At 48.3% G+C, this 19,079-nt stretch overlaps 3 protein-coding genes across 3 annotated transcripts; all 3 read left to right on the forward strand.

The window, feature by feature from the left end:
- Nucleotides 1-386: 386 nt before the first annotated feature.
- On the forward strand, nucleotides 387-3,289 carry HOXD10 (homeobox D10). The gene is made up of 3 exons (XM_015814982.1): nucleotides 387-1,007; nucleotides 1,083-1,209; nucleotides 3,012-3,289. The coding sequence occupies exons 1-3, from the start codon at nucleotides 387-389 to the stop codon at nucleotides 3,287-3,289; spliced, it is 1,026 nt and encodes a 341-aa protein (XP_015670468.1).
- A 4,671-nt stretch (nucleotides 3,290-7,960) lies between these two features.
- On the forward strand, nucleotides 7,961-9,548 carry HOXD9 (homeobox D9). Its single transcript, XM_029283956.1, has 2 exons — nucleotides 7,961-8,762; nucleotides 9,316-9,548. Exons 1-2 carry the CDS (start codon nucleotides 7,961-7,963, stop codon nucleotides 9,546-9,548), a joined length of 1,035 nt encoding a protein of 344 aa, XP_029139789.1.
- A 7,073-nt stretch (nucleotides 9,549-16,621) lies between these two features.
- Nucleotides 16,622-18,391, forward strand: HOXD8 (homeobox D8). Its single transcript, XM_015814978.1, has 2 exons — nucleotides 16,622-17,216; nucleotides 18,096-18,391. Exons 1-2 carry the CDS (start codon nucleotides 16,622-16,624, stop codon nucleotides 18,389-18,391), a joined length of 891 nt encoding a protein of 296 aa, XP_015670464.1.
- Nucleotides 18,392-19,079: the final 688 nt, after the last annotated feature.

A 19,079-nucleotide genomic window follows, 5' to 3' on the forward strand; every position in this document is an offset into this window, starting at 1 on the left:
CACAAGTGCACCCGGGTTTGACTTTGTACAAACCCACAACATCCTTAAAAAGGGGGTACAGATACACACAGAGACACGGGGGGGGGAGAGAAAGAGGAGGAGGAGGAGGAGAAAGGTGGCAGGGGGCCGGGGCGGGCAGGCTGAGCGCCTGCGTTTCCCCGCGGCCGTCCTAGGTGTCGCTGTTGTCCACCTTTGCGCCGCGGCTCGGCGCGTCTCGGGGAGCACGTGACCGGCGGGGAGGCCGCGGCTCCCGGGCCGTTTTCGAACCTCATTGGCTCGCCTGTCATGTGGTCGTGCGGAGGCATCCACGATTACACCGGGAATGTTTTCGTAGAGATGTCAGCCTACAAAGGAGACCCTGGCTCTCCTTCCAATTCCTCCCTAAAATGTCCTTTCCCAGCAGCTCTCCCGCCGCCAACACCTTCCTAGTCGACTCCTTGATCGGTGCCTGCAGGAGCGACAGCTTTTACTCCAACGGCGCCAGCATGTACATGCCGCCCGGCGCAGACCTCGGCACGTACGGGATGCAGACCTGTGGACTCCTGCCGTCTCTGGCCAAACGAGAAGTCAGTCATCCAAACATGGGCATGAACGTGCATCCCTACATCCCTCCGGTTGACACTTGGGCCGATCCCAGCAGGCCGTGCCGCAGCATAGAGCAACCTGTTGCTCAGCAGGTGCCCGCTTGCTCCTTTGCGACCAATATTAAGGAGGAAGCCAATTGCTGCATGTACTCGGACAAGCGGGCCAAGCTGGGCCCCCCTTCCGACGTCCCTCCTTCCTACCAGAGGTTAGTCTCTGACTCGTGTCCCGTTGAAAACCCCGAGGTCCCCGTCCCGGGCTATTTCAGACTGAGCCAGACCTACGCCGGGGGAAAAGCCCCAGAGTACCACAACAGCCCCGAAGCCACTTCCACCCTCATGCTGCAGTTAAACCCGCGCGGCGCTTCCAAAGGCCAGGTCGCCTCGCAAGTCCCGGTGGAAAAGAAAACGAGTGAACATCCCAGCGCCAACGCCGCCGGCGCCGCCACCCCGGGCAACAGCAACGGCGGCGGTGGCGGCGGCCATCAGCACCAGCACCAGCCGGAGAACTCCTCCAAAGCCTCTCGGGTGGCGAGTCCCGAGTCCAAGTCCGCGCTGCCGGACGAGCGGAGCTGCCTGGCCGAAGCCGCCGCCTCCAGCCCAGAAAGCCAAGAGAAAGAAAGCAAAGGTCGGTATGCTTGCCGAGTTGGGAACGTCGGTAAATAAGGCGAGGAAAACGCTGCTTAAAAGGGCGCAGCCATCGTTGCTCAGCAGAAAGGACGCTCTTTCCCTCCCTCCCTCCTTCCTTCCTTCCCTCCCTCCTTCCTTCCTTCCTTCCCTCCCTCCCTTCCGCCGTCCTGTCCTGTCCTGTCCTCACTTCGCCCCGTCGCCCTCTTCCCCTCGGTTGGGTCCTCCAGGTCTTAGACGCCCAGGGAAACTGGGGGCAGCTCGGGGCTGGCTGCAGTCTGTGCCCTACTTTTCTTCCCGGCTCTGGAACTTGCTTCCCCCCCCCCACACACACACACCCTCCTTGGGCTGGGCGTTCAAAGAGAACATTCCAAGAATTGTGAAATTGCGGTCTGTTCAGCACCCACCCCACCCACCAGTCCCACTAACATCCAGCCTTTCCTCTGTGGATTTTCATTAATCTCACTGGGGTATACAGACACTTCAGAAATAAGAGTGTTCTTCGTTCGGAGGAGATGGCGCAGAACCAGATAAAGTTTGAAAGAGGGAGGCAGTTAGAAACAACCTTGCTGTGTGTGTGTGTGGGTTGTTTTTTTGTTTTTTTTTTAACTAGACAGGAAGTTCAGCCTTTGGATCCAGTTTAAGTCTCCAACGGCTGATTATAGTTTGGAGGAGAATGTTACTAAATACTTAACACAAACGTGCTAAGTTCATTATTCTTTAAAAGGAACGGGTGGCGAGCCACAGGAGATTTCATCTCCGGAGGGGTGGAGGGAGAAGAAGCCCCCTCCCCGTCCACAAATAATTTTGCAGCCCCTGGTGAGAATTTGACCTTATAGTGTACATTTAAAATAAAAAACAAACAAACAACGGGCATTGCACACAAATCAAAGATTAAATTCTGCATCTAATGTGAGGGTGGAGTGGAGAGAACACTTAAAGGAAAATGGGAAAAAAAATACCTTTGCTCTATTTGGTATTCATTGTTCAAGCTTTGGGGTGAGCTAAGAGTTTGAAACATCCCTGCTTTAATGTTCAATGGCAGGAGTGAGATCAGAAGGTTTTTAATTGAGGCTTTCCCTCCAATCTTTTGGTTAGAATCAGTGTTTTACAAGACTGTGGGCTGATTGTAAAAGTCACACCCATTAAGGTAGTATTGTTGACAAGGCGGCAGGATTGAAACAGTCCCCATGAAATGGTAGTAGTTGAACCAAAATGTGCCTGTTCCCAAACAGAGTGCTGAACACCTTTTTCTCACAATACTGTCTATGTCCAAGTATATATCTACCCATGTTGTATGGCTGTAGTATTATTATTATTACCTTCTTATTGTCTTTATTACCCTCCCTTATTGGTATGATGATGATGATGATGATTACTTTGTTGCTTTGCATGTACACTGAGAGTTTCAGCACCAGAGACAAATTCCTTGGGTGCCTAATCACACTTGGCCAAATAAGGTATTCTATATTCTAGTATATATTCTATATGCCACAAAGAATATAACTGAACAGTCCCTATCCTGGTAAATTGTGTGTTGCTGGCATTTTAAGAAAGCTAATGTGGAAAGAATGGGGTTTTTTTTAAACAAAAAAAAAATCACACTTCTTCCTGAATTCATGTAGGCACCTACTCTGGCAACGTTTCATACCCACAAGGCAAAGCATCCTTTTGGTCAGACACAATGGAAATGGGTTCATGGCCAAGGCTATGGTATAAAAGACTGAGGTCCTTTCTTTTCTGTTTTGTTTTGTCTTGTCTTCCTCCCCCCTCCCCCCTCCCTTCTCCCTTCGATTTCACTAGAGGAAGCCAAGTCTGATACTCCAACCAGCAATTGGTTAACGGCAAAGAGTGGCAGAAAGAAGAGGTGCCCTTATACTAAACACCAAACACTGGAATTAGAGAAAGAATTCTTGTTCAATATGTATCTCACCCGAGAGCGCCGCCTAGAGATCAGTAAGAGCGTAAACCTCACTGACAGGCAGGTCAAGATCTGGTTCCAAAACCGCAGAATGAAACTCAAGAAGATGAGTAGGGAGAACCGAATCCGAGAACTGACTGCTAATCTGACTTTCTCTTAAACCGCACAACCTGGGCTGGCCATAATGCTGTTACCATTGGTTGCCCCATGATTAAGAAAGACTGGCCCAGGTGGTGGGTGGGTGGGTGGGTGGGTAGCGGGCGACGGGTACATGCCTTCGTGTTCCATTTTTAAATTTTCTGATAGAATGTGACCTTTTGTTATTATTTTTAGTGATGCAAATGTCCATGTATGTTCCTATGATATGTCTTTCTCTCTGTCTCTTTCTCTCTCTCCCTCCCTCCCTCCCTCTCTCTCTCTCTCTCTCTCTCTCTCTCTCTCTCTCTCTCTCTCTCTCTCTCTCTCTCTTTCTCTCTCTCTCTCTCTTCGTTTCACATGTACAGTTTGTTTTCCTTCATCGTAATGCAGGGTAAATTCTGATTGATCCTTATAACTTGGTCTTAACTTATTAGAGCTGTTGACTGTTCGGACAATGTATTTTTTTATGCTTTTAACTAAACAAGGGGTATTTATGTGGGGGCTACTACATGGGCCATAACATTTGGAATATAGACAACAGTTTAACAATAATTGAATAAAATAAATTAATAAATGTGCTTCCCGGGTTTGGGAAGCAAAAGAAAGGACAAACGAGCACATTTGACGATGTAAATCTCCATCTCCATCCTCCCATGTGTTAGATTTGTGCTTCATGTCAAAGTCTCTTTCATCCACAGCTATGGATGTATCCTTCTCTCTCTCTCCTTGTGGTGCATATGTGGAATTGTGGTCTTTACAAGCAATATGTCTCCTTTTTGTGCATGTCTTATTTGCATGTATAATGCAATAAATTCTGTAAAGTTACTGAGTTCCATTCATCTTTCCAGAAAATCTGAGCAGCCAAGAGTTGGCTGAATCCCTTCCTGCGGGCCTGGAAAAAGACAGACATGCAGGAAAGGGAAGCTGCTTGCCATTGACTAGTTCCCATTTTGTTCTTCCTCCTCCTCCTCTTTCTCCTTCTTTTTTATGGACTGTTAAGTGTAAGAGCAAATGCAATGGCTAAGCGCTGGTTGCAATGTAGCCAGGAAGCTTTCAGGGTTGACAAAATCTTTGACTTAAGGCCGACACAAGCCTCCTTTCCACGATTACATGGTCAGTGGCTTTAAAAAAACAAGCAAAGCAGAAACCTCAAACCAAAGTAAGGCAATCTCTGGAGCAGGATAAACAGGATGTTTTGTAAATATTGGTCGTGGGCAATCTAGCAGGCAAGGGAAACTGTAAGTGAAACTTCCCACACATTGTGCTTTATTTTCTTTAAATGTGTGTGTATGTCTGTGTGTTTAACTCTGCTGAGGAACCTGCAATGAGTGTTACTCAGTCGCCTTCTGAAAATCAGAGGAATAATTTTGTCCCTCTGTCTGAACATTATAGCCCTTTCCTCTCCACTTTCAACAAGTTGCAATGGGTGCGCGGGATTTATGTGGGCATGGATCGGGATTTATGTGGGCATGGATCGGTGCAAATCTGTTTTAGTTTCCCTGCAATCCTGGCCGTTTTGATTGTTCTTGCACCAAATGTCAAGATAATGGAGCTTGGGACTTTTTTGCATCCCACATTCCTGCAAAATAAATATTACCAGCAGTCAGTTTATCTTTTGTGAAAGGAGGCTGGGGGGAGGGAGTGAGGAAGGAAGGAAGGAAGAAAAGAAGGAAGAAAAGAAGGAAGGAAGAAAAGAAGGAAGGAAGGAAGGAAGGAAGGAAGGAAGGAAGGAAGGAAGGAAGGAAGGAAGGAGGAAGAGGAGGTCGAGAGAGAAAGCTGGGGGCGTTCAGTGGGAGTTTGCAAACGAACGTGACTCTTAAATGAAGTCCAAAGGGTACCAATGGAAGAGAATATTTGTAGCTCAGGGCTAAACTCTGGGGTCCTTGCAGCTCTCTGAGCGTGGCTGTTTTCTTCCAGACGTTTCATTGCAAAGTAATGTCTGTCTGCAAGAAAACAAGCAAGCTGAGAGAAAACCAAGGACTCCACAGAAGTCCAAACGCTTGGATCCGTGTTCAGCTTCAAAAAGCAGGCGCCCCATTGACCCACCTTGCGTTCTAAGCCGGGACCTTGCCTCTGTCCTTACGAAAATGCTGTATTGCTTTCCTAAGGATACCTGAGTACGTCGGAAAAGGAAGCTCAGAGCACGAGTTTGGTTCTCTGTTCTGGCTTCCTCCGCTGCTTTTAGCCCGCGAAGGTGGTTTTTTTGAGAAGAATTCTCGATCTGGCGAAGGGAAATTTCCTTAGGAAATGGTCTGAGCATTACTAACTTCCAGGGATGTATTGCGAAGACTTTACCCATGATTTACCCATGAGTTTTTCTTTGTTTATATGCTGATGTACCTCACATGTTTCTAAACTCATACCTTTCGATCTGGTGGATCGAGCATGTTTTTCCCCTTATACATTTAACTGGCTGAAATGTCAGTCAGTTTGGTATCCGGACACCTCGCTGCCCATAACATAATTTGGATTTGTTACATACTTTGAGGGGTGAAGAGAAACACCCAGACGTTGCCTTCTTCGGCAGCGTCTCCAAGCCCGTTTTATTCTGAACATAAATTCTGCGCCAGCCGAGGCCAATGGTTTCCACATTGTTACACCAATTAGGATAGGTACGTTTCTCAGCCTTACGCGCGACTGGCTGGTCGTGCGTGCTTGTGCATAGACACATAGGCACGCAGGCACGGGCATCCCACCTATAAACGTGTGCCTTCGCCATAATAAACAGAGGGCTTTGATGTTGTTTGAAATTAAAAGGAATAGGGCTGTAAACACGCCGGCTTCTAGCAAATTTCCGAAAGGAGAGGCATATATATACCGTACTAGGAAAATACTCCACCTCGCCTTTCTGCGCCTTTCGGGAGGCAAACGTGCGGGACAGCAGCGTCCGGCTTCTTTAATTGACGCGAGACACTGGATTCCCACGGATCTCGTCCCTCATTCAAGCAAACCCAGGTCTAGCCTTAATGAAAAAGAAAATGAAAAAAGCCGCGCGCGGGCGCGCTTGCAAAAAAACAAAAAACAAAAAAAGAGAGATGAAAAAGGAGTTGAATTGCTGGAAGACGGGCGAGACCATTGTTCCTCTAGTCTAGTGCTAAAACCTACAGCCGGAAACTTGGCCTCCACCAGTCCATAATAAAGGCAGTAAAATACGGGTGAAAGTCCTCGATTTAATTGGATGGTGGGGGGAAGCGACTGGAGGTGGCCGGGGGCTTCCAACTAGTAAAAAAAAAAAGCATTTCTTCCTGGAAGTTGGCAGGGGTGCCGCCACCCCACCCTAACCCACCCCACCCCTCTTTTCGACTGCCGTCTTCCAGCGGGCTGGGGCGTAGCAAGGCCGAGGCCGCTCCATTCACTAGGTGCACTCAATTCGTTTTTATTCTCTCCCCCAACTCCTGGAAGTTATACTGCCGCTTCTTTGAAGTCCTTGCAGTTCAGACCTCTGGGAAGGGCTGGCATTCAGGTTGATGTTAGCCCTGAAGGCGGAAAGGGGGGACGGAGAGAGACAGAGAGACAGAGAGAGAGAGAGAGAGGAAGAGGGGGAGAGAGGGAGGGAGAGAGAGAGAGAGAGAGAGGAAGAGAGGGGAGAGAGGGAGGGAGGGAGGGAGAGAGAGAGACGGAGAGAGAGAGGCTCCGTGCCACCAGTCCGTTTTATTAGACGACGGAACGCATTAATCTGTAATCAAATGCCATCTCATAAAACATTTATTGAAAAGCATAAAAATCATCGCGGAGAGAGAAGGTCTCGACTTCCACCTGTTTTCAAACAAGACAAGGGGCAACCCTGCTTTCTCCCCTCTCCCCCCCCCACCCTCCTCCTTTCCATTCGTTCAGGGCTCCTGTTGCTCGGTTTGGGAAGAGATCCCGAGTCTCGCTCCGGCAAAACGAGCCCCGCACTGCGCAGTTGCACGAGCTGCTCGCCCTAGGCGTTTGCTTTCTGGGGGCCGGGAGTCTCTCCTTTGCTCCCCGGCGTCTCCCCTTCTCTCCACACACACCACCACCCCCAACCTCCGCCCGGCCTCCCCTCTTCCTCCTCCTCCTCCTCCTCCTCGCTGTCTTTCAGGGCCTTCTGCCAGCGAGCTCAGCTCGGTCAGCGCTCTCCGCCCGTTGGACGCGCGCGGGAACGAATGGCGAACTCCGGCCCAAGAAGGCGAAGAAATAGTCCGCCAATTTGCGCTTTGGCTCCTCTGAGGGAGGGCCACGCCCTCCGGGCGTCTGGCTGAGGCGGGAGGGCCGTGGAAGGATTCGGCTCCTGTCCTCTCGCTCTCTTTCCCCTTCTCTCCCCCCCTCCCCTCCCCTCCCCCGGCGCACAATGTCAGGGCCGCGGCTGGCCTTCGTTTCCTCAAGTGCAGTTTGAGGGGAGGGGGGGGGCTCTTCATGGGTTGCAGATGAGTTGGGGCGGGGTAAGGAGATATATATATATATATATATAATTTTTTTTAAAATCATATACCAGCAAACGTTCCCGACCGCCAAAGTAGCGGATTGATTTACTGCGAGTATTGGTAAATATGATCACGTGGGCGGAGGGACCAATAGTTTGAGGCTGAGCAAGGCTGCAAAATCCCAGGGTTGCTCCCGGGACCGGGCGAAAAATCTCCACAGTGTTAACCTTTTTTTTTTCTTTTCCCCTCAACTTCTCTCTCCCCCCCCCCTCCGCCCCATGCCGTGCCACGGAGGGAATCTCCCCAAAATGTCGTCGGGCGGGCCCCTCGGTAACTACTACGTGGACTCGCTCCTAGGCCCTGACACCGAGGAAGGGTACGGCGGAAGAGCGGGCGGCGGCGGCCCCGGCCGGTTCCTACCAGGGGGTCACCCCCTCGCCGCCCCCCGCCTGCCCCCCTCGGGTGCGGTAACCGAAGGGTCGGAGTTTGCCCCGTGCAGCTTTACGCCCAAGCCGCCCGTCTTCTCCTCCTGGCCCGCCGTGCCCGCCCGCCCTGCTCCGGCTCAGCCGTCCACCCCGCTGCCGGGCGTCTACCCTCCGTACGTGGCCCCGCCACCCCTTGGAGGGCCGGGCGAGGGGCCCAGGTACGTCCATTCCTGGCTCGACCCCTACGCGGCCTTTCGCGGCAGCCACGCCGCCCTCTCGGCTGCGCCCGCCGTCGTCTCCGACCGAGACTCCGCCGCCGCTGCTGGACACCTCTACGGGATCGGCAAGGCTGCCAGCTCCGCTTCGCTTGACCCCCGAGGCTTCGCTTCTACCGCCAGCGGCGCCCCTGCCTCCGCGTCCGCTTCTCCGGCCCCACGGACCGAGAGCTCCTCGCCCGCCGGCCGCGCCCGTGGGCCCTCCGACTACACGTGCGGCTCCTTTCTGGCAGCAGCCGGCGAACAGGCGGCGGCGGCGGCGGCTGCTGCCGGGCTGGGTGCACCCGCCCTCGCCGCCACCGCCAGCAACGCCAGCCTCAGCCCGGCCAAGCCAGCCTCTGGAGGCAGCCGTAACCCCAGCCCGCTCAGCGACCTGAAGGAGGAAAAACAGGAGCAGCAGCTCGGCCCAAGTAAGTTTTGAAAAAAGGAGAAAATTGGGATAGGAAGGAAGGAAGGAAGGAAGGAAGAAAGAAAGAAAGAAAGAAAGAAAGAAAGAAAGAAAGAAAGAAAGAAAGAAAGAAAGAAAGAAAGAGAAAGAAAAAGGAAGGAAGGAAGGAAGGAAGGAAGGAAGGAAGGAAGGAAGGAAAAGAAAGCACACACAAGCTGATTTATTGCCCCAACCTGTAAGGCTCCAGTGTGCAAAAGGGATAGTTTTACTAACCTATAAAAACGTCTAGACTCCTATCCCAGCAAAGCACCAACAGGCACCCATAAAAAGGGAACCCCATAACTACTTTTCTGTCATCAAGAAGACCTCACTCGGTCAGGCCAGCAGACTGGGCTTTTCAGGCATTTTATGATAATCTCTCCTCGGTTGTGAAAAGCACAGGGAGACTTCTGAAATTAATTTAACAACCTTCCTCTCATTTCCACCCCCACCCCACCCCCGTGGCTGCCCTTCTCCCCTCACCAAATCCTCCCCTCCCTTATTTTCTTCCCCTCTCCTGTTTCCCTCCTTTTCAGATAACCCCGCTGCAAACTGGATCCATGCCCGCTCCACCCGGAAAAAGCGCTGTCCTTACACAAAATTCCAAACTCTGGAACTGGAAAAGGAATTCCTCTTTAATATGTACCTCACCCGAGAACGCCGCTATGAAGTCGCTAGGATTTTAAACCTCACAGAGAGACAGGTTAAAATCTGGTTTCAGAACCGAAGAATGAAAATGAAAAAAATGAATAAAGGAAAAAGGGAATAAAGGGGACTAACAACTACGGGTGTATTTTGGTGGAAATATTGTAGCATTTTTTTTTTATGATACACACCCAGATACACATGTACACACAAATGCACATGTGTACAGAGAATTGCAGCAATTAATTATTCTTAAAAAAATTTTCCCCAGGTGCATTGATTCAAACTTTAGATCAGAAGATTTTTTTAAAAATGAAAGATATGCGACCCTTGATACTTTAGAATGAAAAGGGATGGGCGGGAAAGGCTTTTGGGCAGAGAAGACTTGAAAAGCTGTTTTTTTCTCCCACCTTTCACTTGGTTTTGACATATAGTGAGTGCATATTATTTGGGGGGAGTTTATTGTTTGAAGTGCTTCGCAAAAGTGACTTAGAAAACCTCACCACCCCCCCTTTCCAGTGTCTTGCCCAGAGTTATAGCAAAGTTAAGGAGCTTCACGATAATCCTGAATTATAAAGCAAGCTGTTTTAATGCATTAGCACGCAAAGCCTGCACTTCCTCAAAGACAGTTTGACTGTTCCCCCATCTCTCTGGGTTCTGCCTACTTAGTTTTCCAAGACTCATGTCAGAAAGAAGGATGAGAATGGGGATTATTATGTATGGCTTACCCACAGTTAGATTCATAGTCAAGGACTGGTGGAAATTTAATAATTCAAGTCTTAACCAAGAACCTAAAAATTATTAAGAATTATTAAGGTAGTCTCTAAGAATATAGGCAATTCCAAGCAGGGTAGGTTTTTTTTTCTAAAATTAAGGGGGATTATTATTATTATGGTTACATAGCCAGATGGTTTTTTTTTAAAGTGAAATCATAGCTGCCAGTTATGAGATTGGCCTTTATTCTCGTGGCGTTCCTCCCAACCTAGGATGTCATATTGTAATCATAATCCGTATAGTATATTTATGGATCCAAGCAGTGGCCTTTTGTAGTTGACAGATGGAAATTTTGTCACTGAGAAGTTTTCTAAATGCCATCCAAGATGTTTTGGTATGGCATCCAGAGTGCCAATATTATTAATAATATATTATTATTATTTAAGCACAGCTTCCTTTCTTCAATGCAGTGTATTAAGAGTGGTACTTGAAACTTTATTAATGTTTGTAGGCCTAAAACACTTTGGTTCACAGTCTGTATTTTTTGTTTTATTTGTGATTCTATTTAAGAATGAATTATTATTATCTGTTCACAACAATGTGAAGCACAACTGCCAGTTCTGTAGCTGGTGTTGGTGTTAACCTAAGATGTCATAATATATTGGCATAGTATGTATGTGACTCAAAGCAGTGTGGCCTTTTACAATTGACAGATGGGTATGTTGTCAATGCACAGATTTTCTAAGTGTCATCCAAGATTTTTGGATATGGCACCCGGTATGCTGATAACCACTGGGACAACTATGGCTGGTTTATGCCATAATCTTTCAATTTTGATCTTCAGATCCTGATATCTTGTGATAAAAAAAACTCCAATTCATTATCTTCTATTATTATTTGCTTCTTGTTCCCTGTTTTTTGTTTATTTGTTTATTTACTTGCATGTGTCCTAGGTTCTGGAATAAAATTTGGGCTCATGAAAACAAAATCTTCAGCTTTTGAAGGGGAAAGCAAGTGGGAAGACAGATCTCAGTGTGACATAAGTGCCTTTGGCTGCTTGCTATAAGGCCACAGCTTGGCCATCTCTGTCTCCAAAACTGTCTGCAAATCCACGGTTTCTACTAGATCACCCTTAATCTAAAATACAGTGACTGGCTTTTCAGTGACTGAAGGATCATCTTCCACTCCCAACTGGCTACCAACCTAGGAAACAACAGTATTATTCTTGATGGCATCCTACAAACATATTACTTGTTCAGAAAATAAAAAAGTACAAAGGTTTTTGGAACTATTTCTTTTTATGAGGTGGGAGAACGGTGAGATTAACAAATCTTTATTTGTCAATCAAAATAAAGAGCAGAAATCAAGTCACAATTATTCTGTATGTCCAAATGGTATCTCCTGGAACTTTTTTCCTCTTTTTTTAAATAAATCTAGGCCATAAAAAATGATAAATCCCTCTTTTACCTGGTCAGTTGTGCCAATAATATTTAATGCCTATTTAATCCTGGGCTTACGTCAATCAAATATTTAGCCAAGTAACTTGTTCTGACTATATTTACATGCCTGTGTTTTTAAAAAGTTTGCTAAAATCCGCCAACTGACTGTGAAGTCCTATTGACTTCAGGAAATCAGATTTAGATAGATAGATAGATAGATAGATAGATAGATAGATAGATAGATAGATAGATAGATAGATAATAAATAGACAAAACGGGCATAAGCTCTATGCCGAATTTAAGAATCTAGAAATACAGCCTTTTAAGGTATCTGAACAAATATTTAAACACAGAGAAACTGCCTCAGGGACTTTGAGGCTTCTTAGATCTGGAGATGGTATCGTACTTCCCTTTCCCCTGCTCCCTACCCAGCAGCATGAAGGATAAAGGCCGGAGAAAAAAGTGCTGGATTGCTGCTCTATTTATCGCCAACTCTCTGCCTATCATTCTTTTTGAAAACAGGAAGAGCCAAGGTATAATAAAACCATTGAAAAGAGCAGACGTCTGGACCTAATGAGTTTACGATATGGGATGGTACTTTTGAGACCACCATTATTTTGATGTTTGTGGGGTATTTTGGAAAGGGCAAAAACACAAACGCTAACAAAATGAGGTCTTAAAAAGTTGGGCCATAAACATCAACTGTTAAGACGCCAACCCTGGAAAAGTTGGGACAGTTCTTGGGTTGGGATTGCCATTGGAGGATCAGTTTAGAAAAGCAGAAATCATTTTTTTTAAAAAAAAAACAGATTGGGAAGGGGCTAAAAGCAAGTTAAGAGACGTGTCAAAATTAGACCTCTCTCAGACTTACCAGACATAGCAATTTAGAGCAAGAAAAAAAGCTATCAGCCTTTTGGGTTGAGCTGAGATGAATCTAAACTTCCCAGGGTTAATCCAAGTCCATGTGTATTGATTTCAGAATGTTACTAGCTAGTCTGATGGATTCTGGTTGGAAATATGGGCATCTTAAATCCCTTCCAAGTGGCCTGTTCTTACATGTGCTTGAAAGACCGTTTTTATCATGATGTGGAAGGGAAGGATTGTGACCATAACATCACGCACAAGCGGGGAAATGAAGGTTGCAGTCAGGATTTTAAGTTAAAAATCAAGTTCAAAAGGGAAAGCCTATAATATGAAAACAAAAACAAATGTGAAAAAATTCACACCACATTAAATTAGCTCAGACTTCATAGTGTCTTTAAATTATATTTATATTTCCCTCTTAAATAAGACACTTGGTTCAGAAAAAAGACCTAATAATGAAATACCTTATATGCTTGCTAATAGAGGACAACGCTGAAATTCACGGTTAACTATTCTGCAATCTCTAAAAATGCCAAACAAGGCATATACAATAATACTTTTATCTTACAATACTGATTATAAAACCGATTGGTAATTTTGTAATAAATGCACACTTTGCTCTAAATTTTGGATTAGATCAATAATATTCATACAAGGAAAATTAGCACAGATATGTTATTTTTCTTATTAATGGAGATTAAAAGACAGTAGAGTTAACTTCCTAATCTTTGTAGAAAAAAACTGATGGGATTTTATTCGGAAAGCCAGTTTAGATTATTATTGTTTTTTGCCACTAGAGGGCGATATCGCTCTATTCTCTTCTAATTTCCCGGCTTTGTCCAACAGAATAATTGTTTAAAAATATGTATACCCTCTGTTTGGAAATAAACAGAAAAGAAGAAAATACATGGATTTTATTTTTTCTCATCAGCATAAGTGAACATGACTGTTCTTTAGTATGTTTTAATTAATTATGGGGTAAAATAAGCAATTCAGTATTTCTAAAATACTTATATCAATGAAAGTTAATGATTAAAGATTGCATATGTGCACATGAAAAATACGAATTTCCAGGCCATTCTTTTGTATTTAAAGCACAAGTCAGGAAATTAAGTGAGACCTATAGAAATGTGTACGTTGTTTATTTTTATTTTATCAAGAGGTTAATGTTGATTTTATGGAAACAAAACAGAGCTTGCAGAAGCTTTGCCACCCAAGGGCCTTCAAGGTGCGCTTAGGGATATTTTATTAATTAAACTTGTACCAGTGCCTCAATCCCAGAGGCAACTTACAGTGGCTTGCATATTAAATTTATAATGGTAAGCAAAAACCATGGCACCCAGTTAGTCATGTGTAAAAGAGGGAGGGAGGGAGGGAGGGAGGGAGGGAGAGAGAGAGAGAGAGAGAGAGAGAGAGAGAGGGAGCAAAACCTGGTGTCAATTGTTGTAATCTTTTGTTCTTCCATTCTGCTTTCAACTGCAGCAGCTATAATATTCAGTTAAAGCTCTCAGCAGATGGCAGCACTTGGATGAGCCCAAATTAAGCAGGGACGCAACTTGGAAGGAACACCATCAGGAAAGCTCAAGCAGAGACCCAGCAGGGGTAGGCCGGGGAGTCCCAGAAGAAGCCAAATGGCAAACCGCCCCTGTCTGCTGCTAAGAGCACGGCTCAAATGTGTCTGTGAAGTGACAGAGCCCAGCTTGACTTCTTTCATTCCTGGAAATACACACAGGGTGACTGGAAGACAAATAAGGCCTCCTTTAAGTCTCTGTGTGTGAGAATGGGGGAAAAAAAAAGACAGTCCAAAATCTGTCCTGGTATGTTGCCAGTATTGTGGCGGGTGTAATACTCTTGCTGTAAGTGAGTTCAGAATAAAAACACAGGCACAGTTACATACCTTAAAAAGAGACAATTTATGACAACGGCTAATCCAGAGAAACAGCATTCATGTGTTAACATGGCTCAGATCTTCCCCCTACTTCCCCCCCCCCAAGAAGACATACATGATAGAGGCTTACAAGGTGATGGAGCTCTTTTTAAGGACCCTGCTGGGCTGGGGCTTGGACTTTATGGCTTGCTCAGTGTGTGCAGGCTGAAGTGTTGGGGCCAAACGCCTCTTAAAATCACTGCTGTCTGCCAGCCTTCCCAAATCCAGGATTTTGACTCTTTGGCTAAAAAAAAATGCCCTCTGCAGGTTCTGTTTTCCTTGCCTGGGCACCACACACCATTTCCACCGGGCGAAAGCTGGGGTGTTGCCGGGCCTTCCAGTTTAAGGAGGCTCCGGCTCGGCAGGAGGGCTTAGAACAGTGTTTCTCAACCTGGGCAACTTTAAGATGGATGGACTTCAACTCCCAGAATTCCCCAGCCAGCAAAGCTGGCTGGGGAATTCTGGGAGTTGAAGTCCATCCATCTTAAAGTTGCCCAGGTTGAGAAACACTGGCTTAGAAAGTCTTCTCCGACCTTTCTCTCTCTCTTTCGGCCGAGTCACACCACTCCCCGCCTGCGCGCCTGCCGGGACGTTCCCCCGAAGACCCTCGGTCCGACTCGAGAGCAACGCCCGGGGCTCCAGAAACGCGCTTTGGCCCAAGACAGCCTCCGTTCCCCCCCCCACCCCAGTCCTCGCCTCCGCTTTGGAAAGGAAGGTACGGGCCGTGCTGGGTTCGGCTCTTCCCGGACTTCGCCTCTCCTCTCTCTCTCCCGGGAGAAACATTCCTCCACCTCCGCAGCGCGCCCTTTCCGGGATGCCGGTCGCTTGCTTGGCTGGGCTAACGACGCCCCGCGAGGGGGAAATTGTGGAAAGCGTATTCATGGGCATGATTGCCATTAAGGGCCAATGAACCCGGGAGCCGCCGCGCTGCGTCAAGGGGAAATGGGCATCTCATTTGCCCGCGGCCTACCCGCTGCATCCGCCGCCCTCACTCTCCTCTCCTCTCCTCTCCTTTCCCCTCTCCTCCCCCGCTCGGCCGGCTTGGCTTTTCTGCGCGCTCGCCTCCAGCCTTCCTCCTCCGGCCCGCGCTACCCTAGCAAGCCGAGAGACGCAGGCCCGGCCGAGCAAAGGCATTGAAAGGGCGACTAATGTGACCTCCACGACAGCGGTCGCGGGATATCGTAAGTCCCTTTCCCCCCCCCCGGGCCCTCGCGGTCGCCCGGGTCCCTTTTGGCGCCCTTGGGGACCCCGCTTGCGCAAGACCGCCGGCCGGGGAACTACATCCGCTTCCTCTACTCGGCGACGCTTTGGCGTTTTGTTTTGTTTTGTTTTGGAGGCTCGGCAAGGCCCTTTGACCCGAAAGCAGAAGCCCTCTTCCTTCTCCAGGCTGGCCAGCGCTTTGCACATGTTCAGAGACACGCGGCTTCTCGAAGAGACGATTTCGATGCGGAGCGGCTCTATCCTTAGCCTGGATCGCAACGGCGGCGCAGCGCAACCCGTTTCTCCCCCAGCCGGTCCCGAAGGCCGCCTCCCTTAAAAGTCCGAAGGGCCTTCTCCACTCGATCGCTTCTTCTTCTCCTCCTCCTCCTCCCCCCCCGCCGGAGATCCTCGGCGCAGTCCTCGCTCTGCCTTCCCCTCCAGCCCCTGGAGCGCTCTGCGTTATCTGCCCTTGATCTCTCTCTCTCTCTCTCTCCGCTCGAGCTTTTTGCGCTCGGGCGTCGCAGCAGAGAACCCGGCGCTTACCAGCGGGCGGCGGGACGGGTGGGGGGGGGACGCTCAGAGAGGAGAGGCTGCTTGCCAGGGGCAACGAGGGGGCTACTTTAGGAAGTAGGGCAGGCGGGCTCGGATCCCCCCCCCCTCTCCCTCTCCATACTTAGTTCGGGACTTCGTTTTGGCCTCCGGAGGTTGAGCGCGCCAAGCCAAGCCTTGCTCTCCTGCCTTGCCCTGAACTCTGGCCCCTGTGAAGTGAGTGTGTGGCGGCGACAGGGCTGGTGTGTGCCTAATAGGAAATTGTAAAAGCAGTGAGGCAGGTCAGTCGGCCAGCGACTACGGCCCGGCTCTGCTCCACGACGCCAGTGTGCGTCCGCAAAGGCAGGCAGAGCCGCCGGAGCAGCCTGGCCGAGCAGCTGGGTCATCCGGGCGGCGGCTGCGCAGGCCTCGGTGGTGGTGGTGGCGGCGGACGCTGCTGCTGCTGCTCTCCTGGACTTGCTGCTGCTGCGGCTGGCGGCGCCTCCGCTCGCCCCCCGCCCTCCGATGAGCTCCTACTTTGTCAATCCGCTGTACTCCAAGTACAAGGCGGCGGCAGGAGGGGGCGAGCCGCCCATCAATCCCGCTTACTACGACTGTCACTTTGCGCCCGCCGCCGCCGCCGCCGCCGCCGCCCTGCTCTACGGGAACAGCGCTGCAGCCGCCGCGGCCGCTGCAGCCGCGGCCGCCGCCTCAGGCTACCCCCCTGCGCCGCCGGTTCCCGGGCCCGGCCCGGCCGTCAGCGGCGCGGACTACTTCCACCCTTCTCCCCACGCTCCTCTTCCTCCTCCTCCTCCTCCTCCTCCCCACTCGCAGCAACAGCAGCACCTGGCCGGGGGGAGCCCCTCGGCTTACCAGCCTCCCCCGCCTCCCCCGCCTCCTTTGCAAGCCCCCTGCTCCGGCCTGCCTTGTTCAGCCGAGCCGACCAAGTTTTACGGATACGATAACTTACAGCGACCGACGATTTTTACGACACACCAAGAGGCCGAGCTGCTTCAGTATCCCGACTGTAAATCGTCCTGTGCTAATATTGGCGAGGAACCAAGGCCCTTAAATCAGAGCGCGTCTTCTTCTCCAGTGTTTCCCTGGATGAGACCACAAGGTTGGACCCAAACCGATTGCCTTTATTCTTCCCGTTCCTTTCCTTCTTTTTTCTCACTTTCTTTCTCACTTTCTCCCAAACTGATTGCCTTTATTCTTCCCGTTCCTTTCCTTCTTTTTTCTCACTTTCTTTCTCTTTCTTTCTTTCTCTTTCTTTCTTTCTCTTTCTTTCTTTCTTTCTTTCTTTCTCACTTTCTTTCTCTCTCTCTCTCTCTCTTTCTCACTTTCTCACTTTCTTTCTTTCTTTTCTCTCTCTCTCTCTCTCTCTTCTTTGTCTCCTCTCTTTTTGCTTTCTTTCTACTTTTTTCTCTCTCTTTTCTTTTCTTCCCCTCTTAAATCGAGCTGCCAGTTATTCCGTCAATCCCCTTTTTCTTTCTTTCATTTTCCTTTCACAGTTACATTATACTGTTGTGATAGCGATAATTCCTTGTTAACAACACACTCGGTACAATTGTTTCTGATAATATAAGGATTTCTTAAAACGACGCCCAAACCACAAATTGTTTGAACTGTGGCATTAAAAAACGATATTTTGAAAGAAACCAGAACAAACCAGATAATATTTCAGATTTTATTCTGAGTGTTAAAACTGCGTTTGGATCACGTACGGGTACACTCAAGAGTACTTGCATTTATAGCAAGTTAATTCACTCTGTTAGTTGTAACTGAGGAAGAGATTTGAATAAACAGCCAGAGCTCATGCTTTGGGCACTGGAAAATAATTTGTTCAACATACTTTATTCTCTGGGACAGGAAAGCCTAAAAGCGCCGGGGCCGCGAGCCAAGCCGTTGCTTTTGGTTGTTTTGTTTCCTGGTTTATTTTTTTTTAATATTTTTTTTTCCTTTTGTAAAGAAACGCTGTGGTTTTTGTTTCCAACAGCCGCTCCCGGGAGGCGGAGAGGGAGGCAAACCTACAGCCGTTTCCAAACTTTGGAGCTGGAAAAGGAGTTCCTGTTTAACCCCTACTTGACCAGGAAGAGGAGGATCGAGGTCTCCCACGCGCTAGGACTGACCGAGCGGCAGGTCAAGATCTGGTTCCAGAACCGGAGGATGAAATGGAAAAAAGAGAACAACAAGGACAAGTTCCCGGCCACTCAGCAAGAGGGGAAGGAAGGAGAGATCAAAAAGGAAGCCGACAGAGACCTGGAAGCACAAGCCTCGGTCCCAGCAAATTAAGCTCTTCTTCCTCCTCCTTCTGCTGCTGGGAACCTTGGCCAAAGACTTCGGGGCATCAACGGATGGACAGGCCGGGGTGCTTGTCTTGATCTCTGCCACCTCCACCATGATTGGACTACTCTCAAGGCACCTTTTGTTTTCTTTGAAACTACCTTCTGACATTTCTGGGCTAGATGAGAGTTAGGCTTTTGTTACTGCACTGGGCGCCTTAGCTCGATTCCCATATGGCAACTGCTGCACTTTCTACATTGGTTATTGTCCTTCCTTCCTTCCTTCCTTCCTTCCTTCCTTCCTTCCTTCCTTCCTTCCTTCCTTCCTTCCTTCCTTCCTTCCTCTCCTCTCCTCTCCTCTCCTCTCCTCTCCTTCCTCTCCTTCTTCCTTCCACTTCTCCTTGGACTTTGATACTAAAAAAGCTAGTAGTTTTTTTACCTGCAGATTTTTACTAAAGATTTCTTTTTTTTTTCTTTTTTCTTTCCTCCAAGGGCGGAAACGTCCGGCCTCTCCTATTACTTTAAGAATCAAACCAGCTAAGTGCACTTCTTTAGCTCGCTTAAAATGGTTCAATTCCCCCCTTTCTTTCTCCTAAATTAACTTAATGAAGAGAGGAAATAATTTGTCGACCGATGAGGGACGTAAGAAAATATTTTAATTAAACCCTGATTAATTTTTTTTTCATTATCGATAATCA

The sequence above is a fragment of the Protobothrops mucrosquamatus genome, unplaced genomic scaffold, assembly GCF_001527695.2.
Source record: "Protobothrops mucrosquamatus isolate PMUCROS unplaced genomic scaffold, P.Mucros_1.0 scaffold301, whole genome shotgun sequence".
NCBI lineage: Eukaryota > Metazoa > Chordata > Lepidosauria > Squamata > Viperidae > Protobothrops > Protobothrops mucrosquamatus.

Excerpts from the sequence above, each read along its gene's own strand:
- HOXD8 (XM_015814978.1), top strand. The coding sequence starts at position 16,622 with ATGAGCTCCTACTTTGTCAATCCGCTGTACTCCAAGTACAAGGCGGCG. Across the intron at positions 17,217-18,095 it reads TCCCTGGATGAGACCACAAG|CCGCTCCCGGGAGGCGGAGA; the intron begins GTTGGACCCAAA and ends TGTTTCCAACAG.
- HOXD9 (XM_029283956.1), top strand. The coding sequence starts at position 7,961 with ATGTCGTCGGGCGGGCCCCTCGGTAACTACTACGTGGACTCGCTCCTA. Across the intron at positions 8,763-9,315 it reads GGAGCAGCAGCTCGGCCCAA|ATAACCCCGCTGCAAACTGG; the intron begins GTAAGTTTTGAA and ends CCTCCTTTTCAG.
- HOXD10 (XM_015814982.1), top strand. The coding sequence starts at position 387 with ATGTCCTTTCCCAGCAGCTCTCCCGCCGCCAACACCTTCCTAGTCGAC. Across the intron at positions 1,008-1,082 it reads AAACGAGTGAACATCCCAGC|CCGGAGAACTCCTCCAAAGC; the intron begins GCCAACGCCGCC and ends CACCAGCACCAG. Across the intron at positions 1,210-3,011 it reads CCAAGAGAAAGAAAGCAAAG|AGGAAGCCAAGTCTGATACT; the intron begins GTCGGTATGCTT and ends CGATTTCACTAG.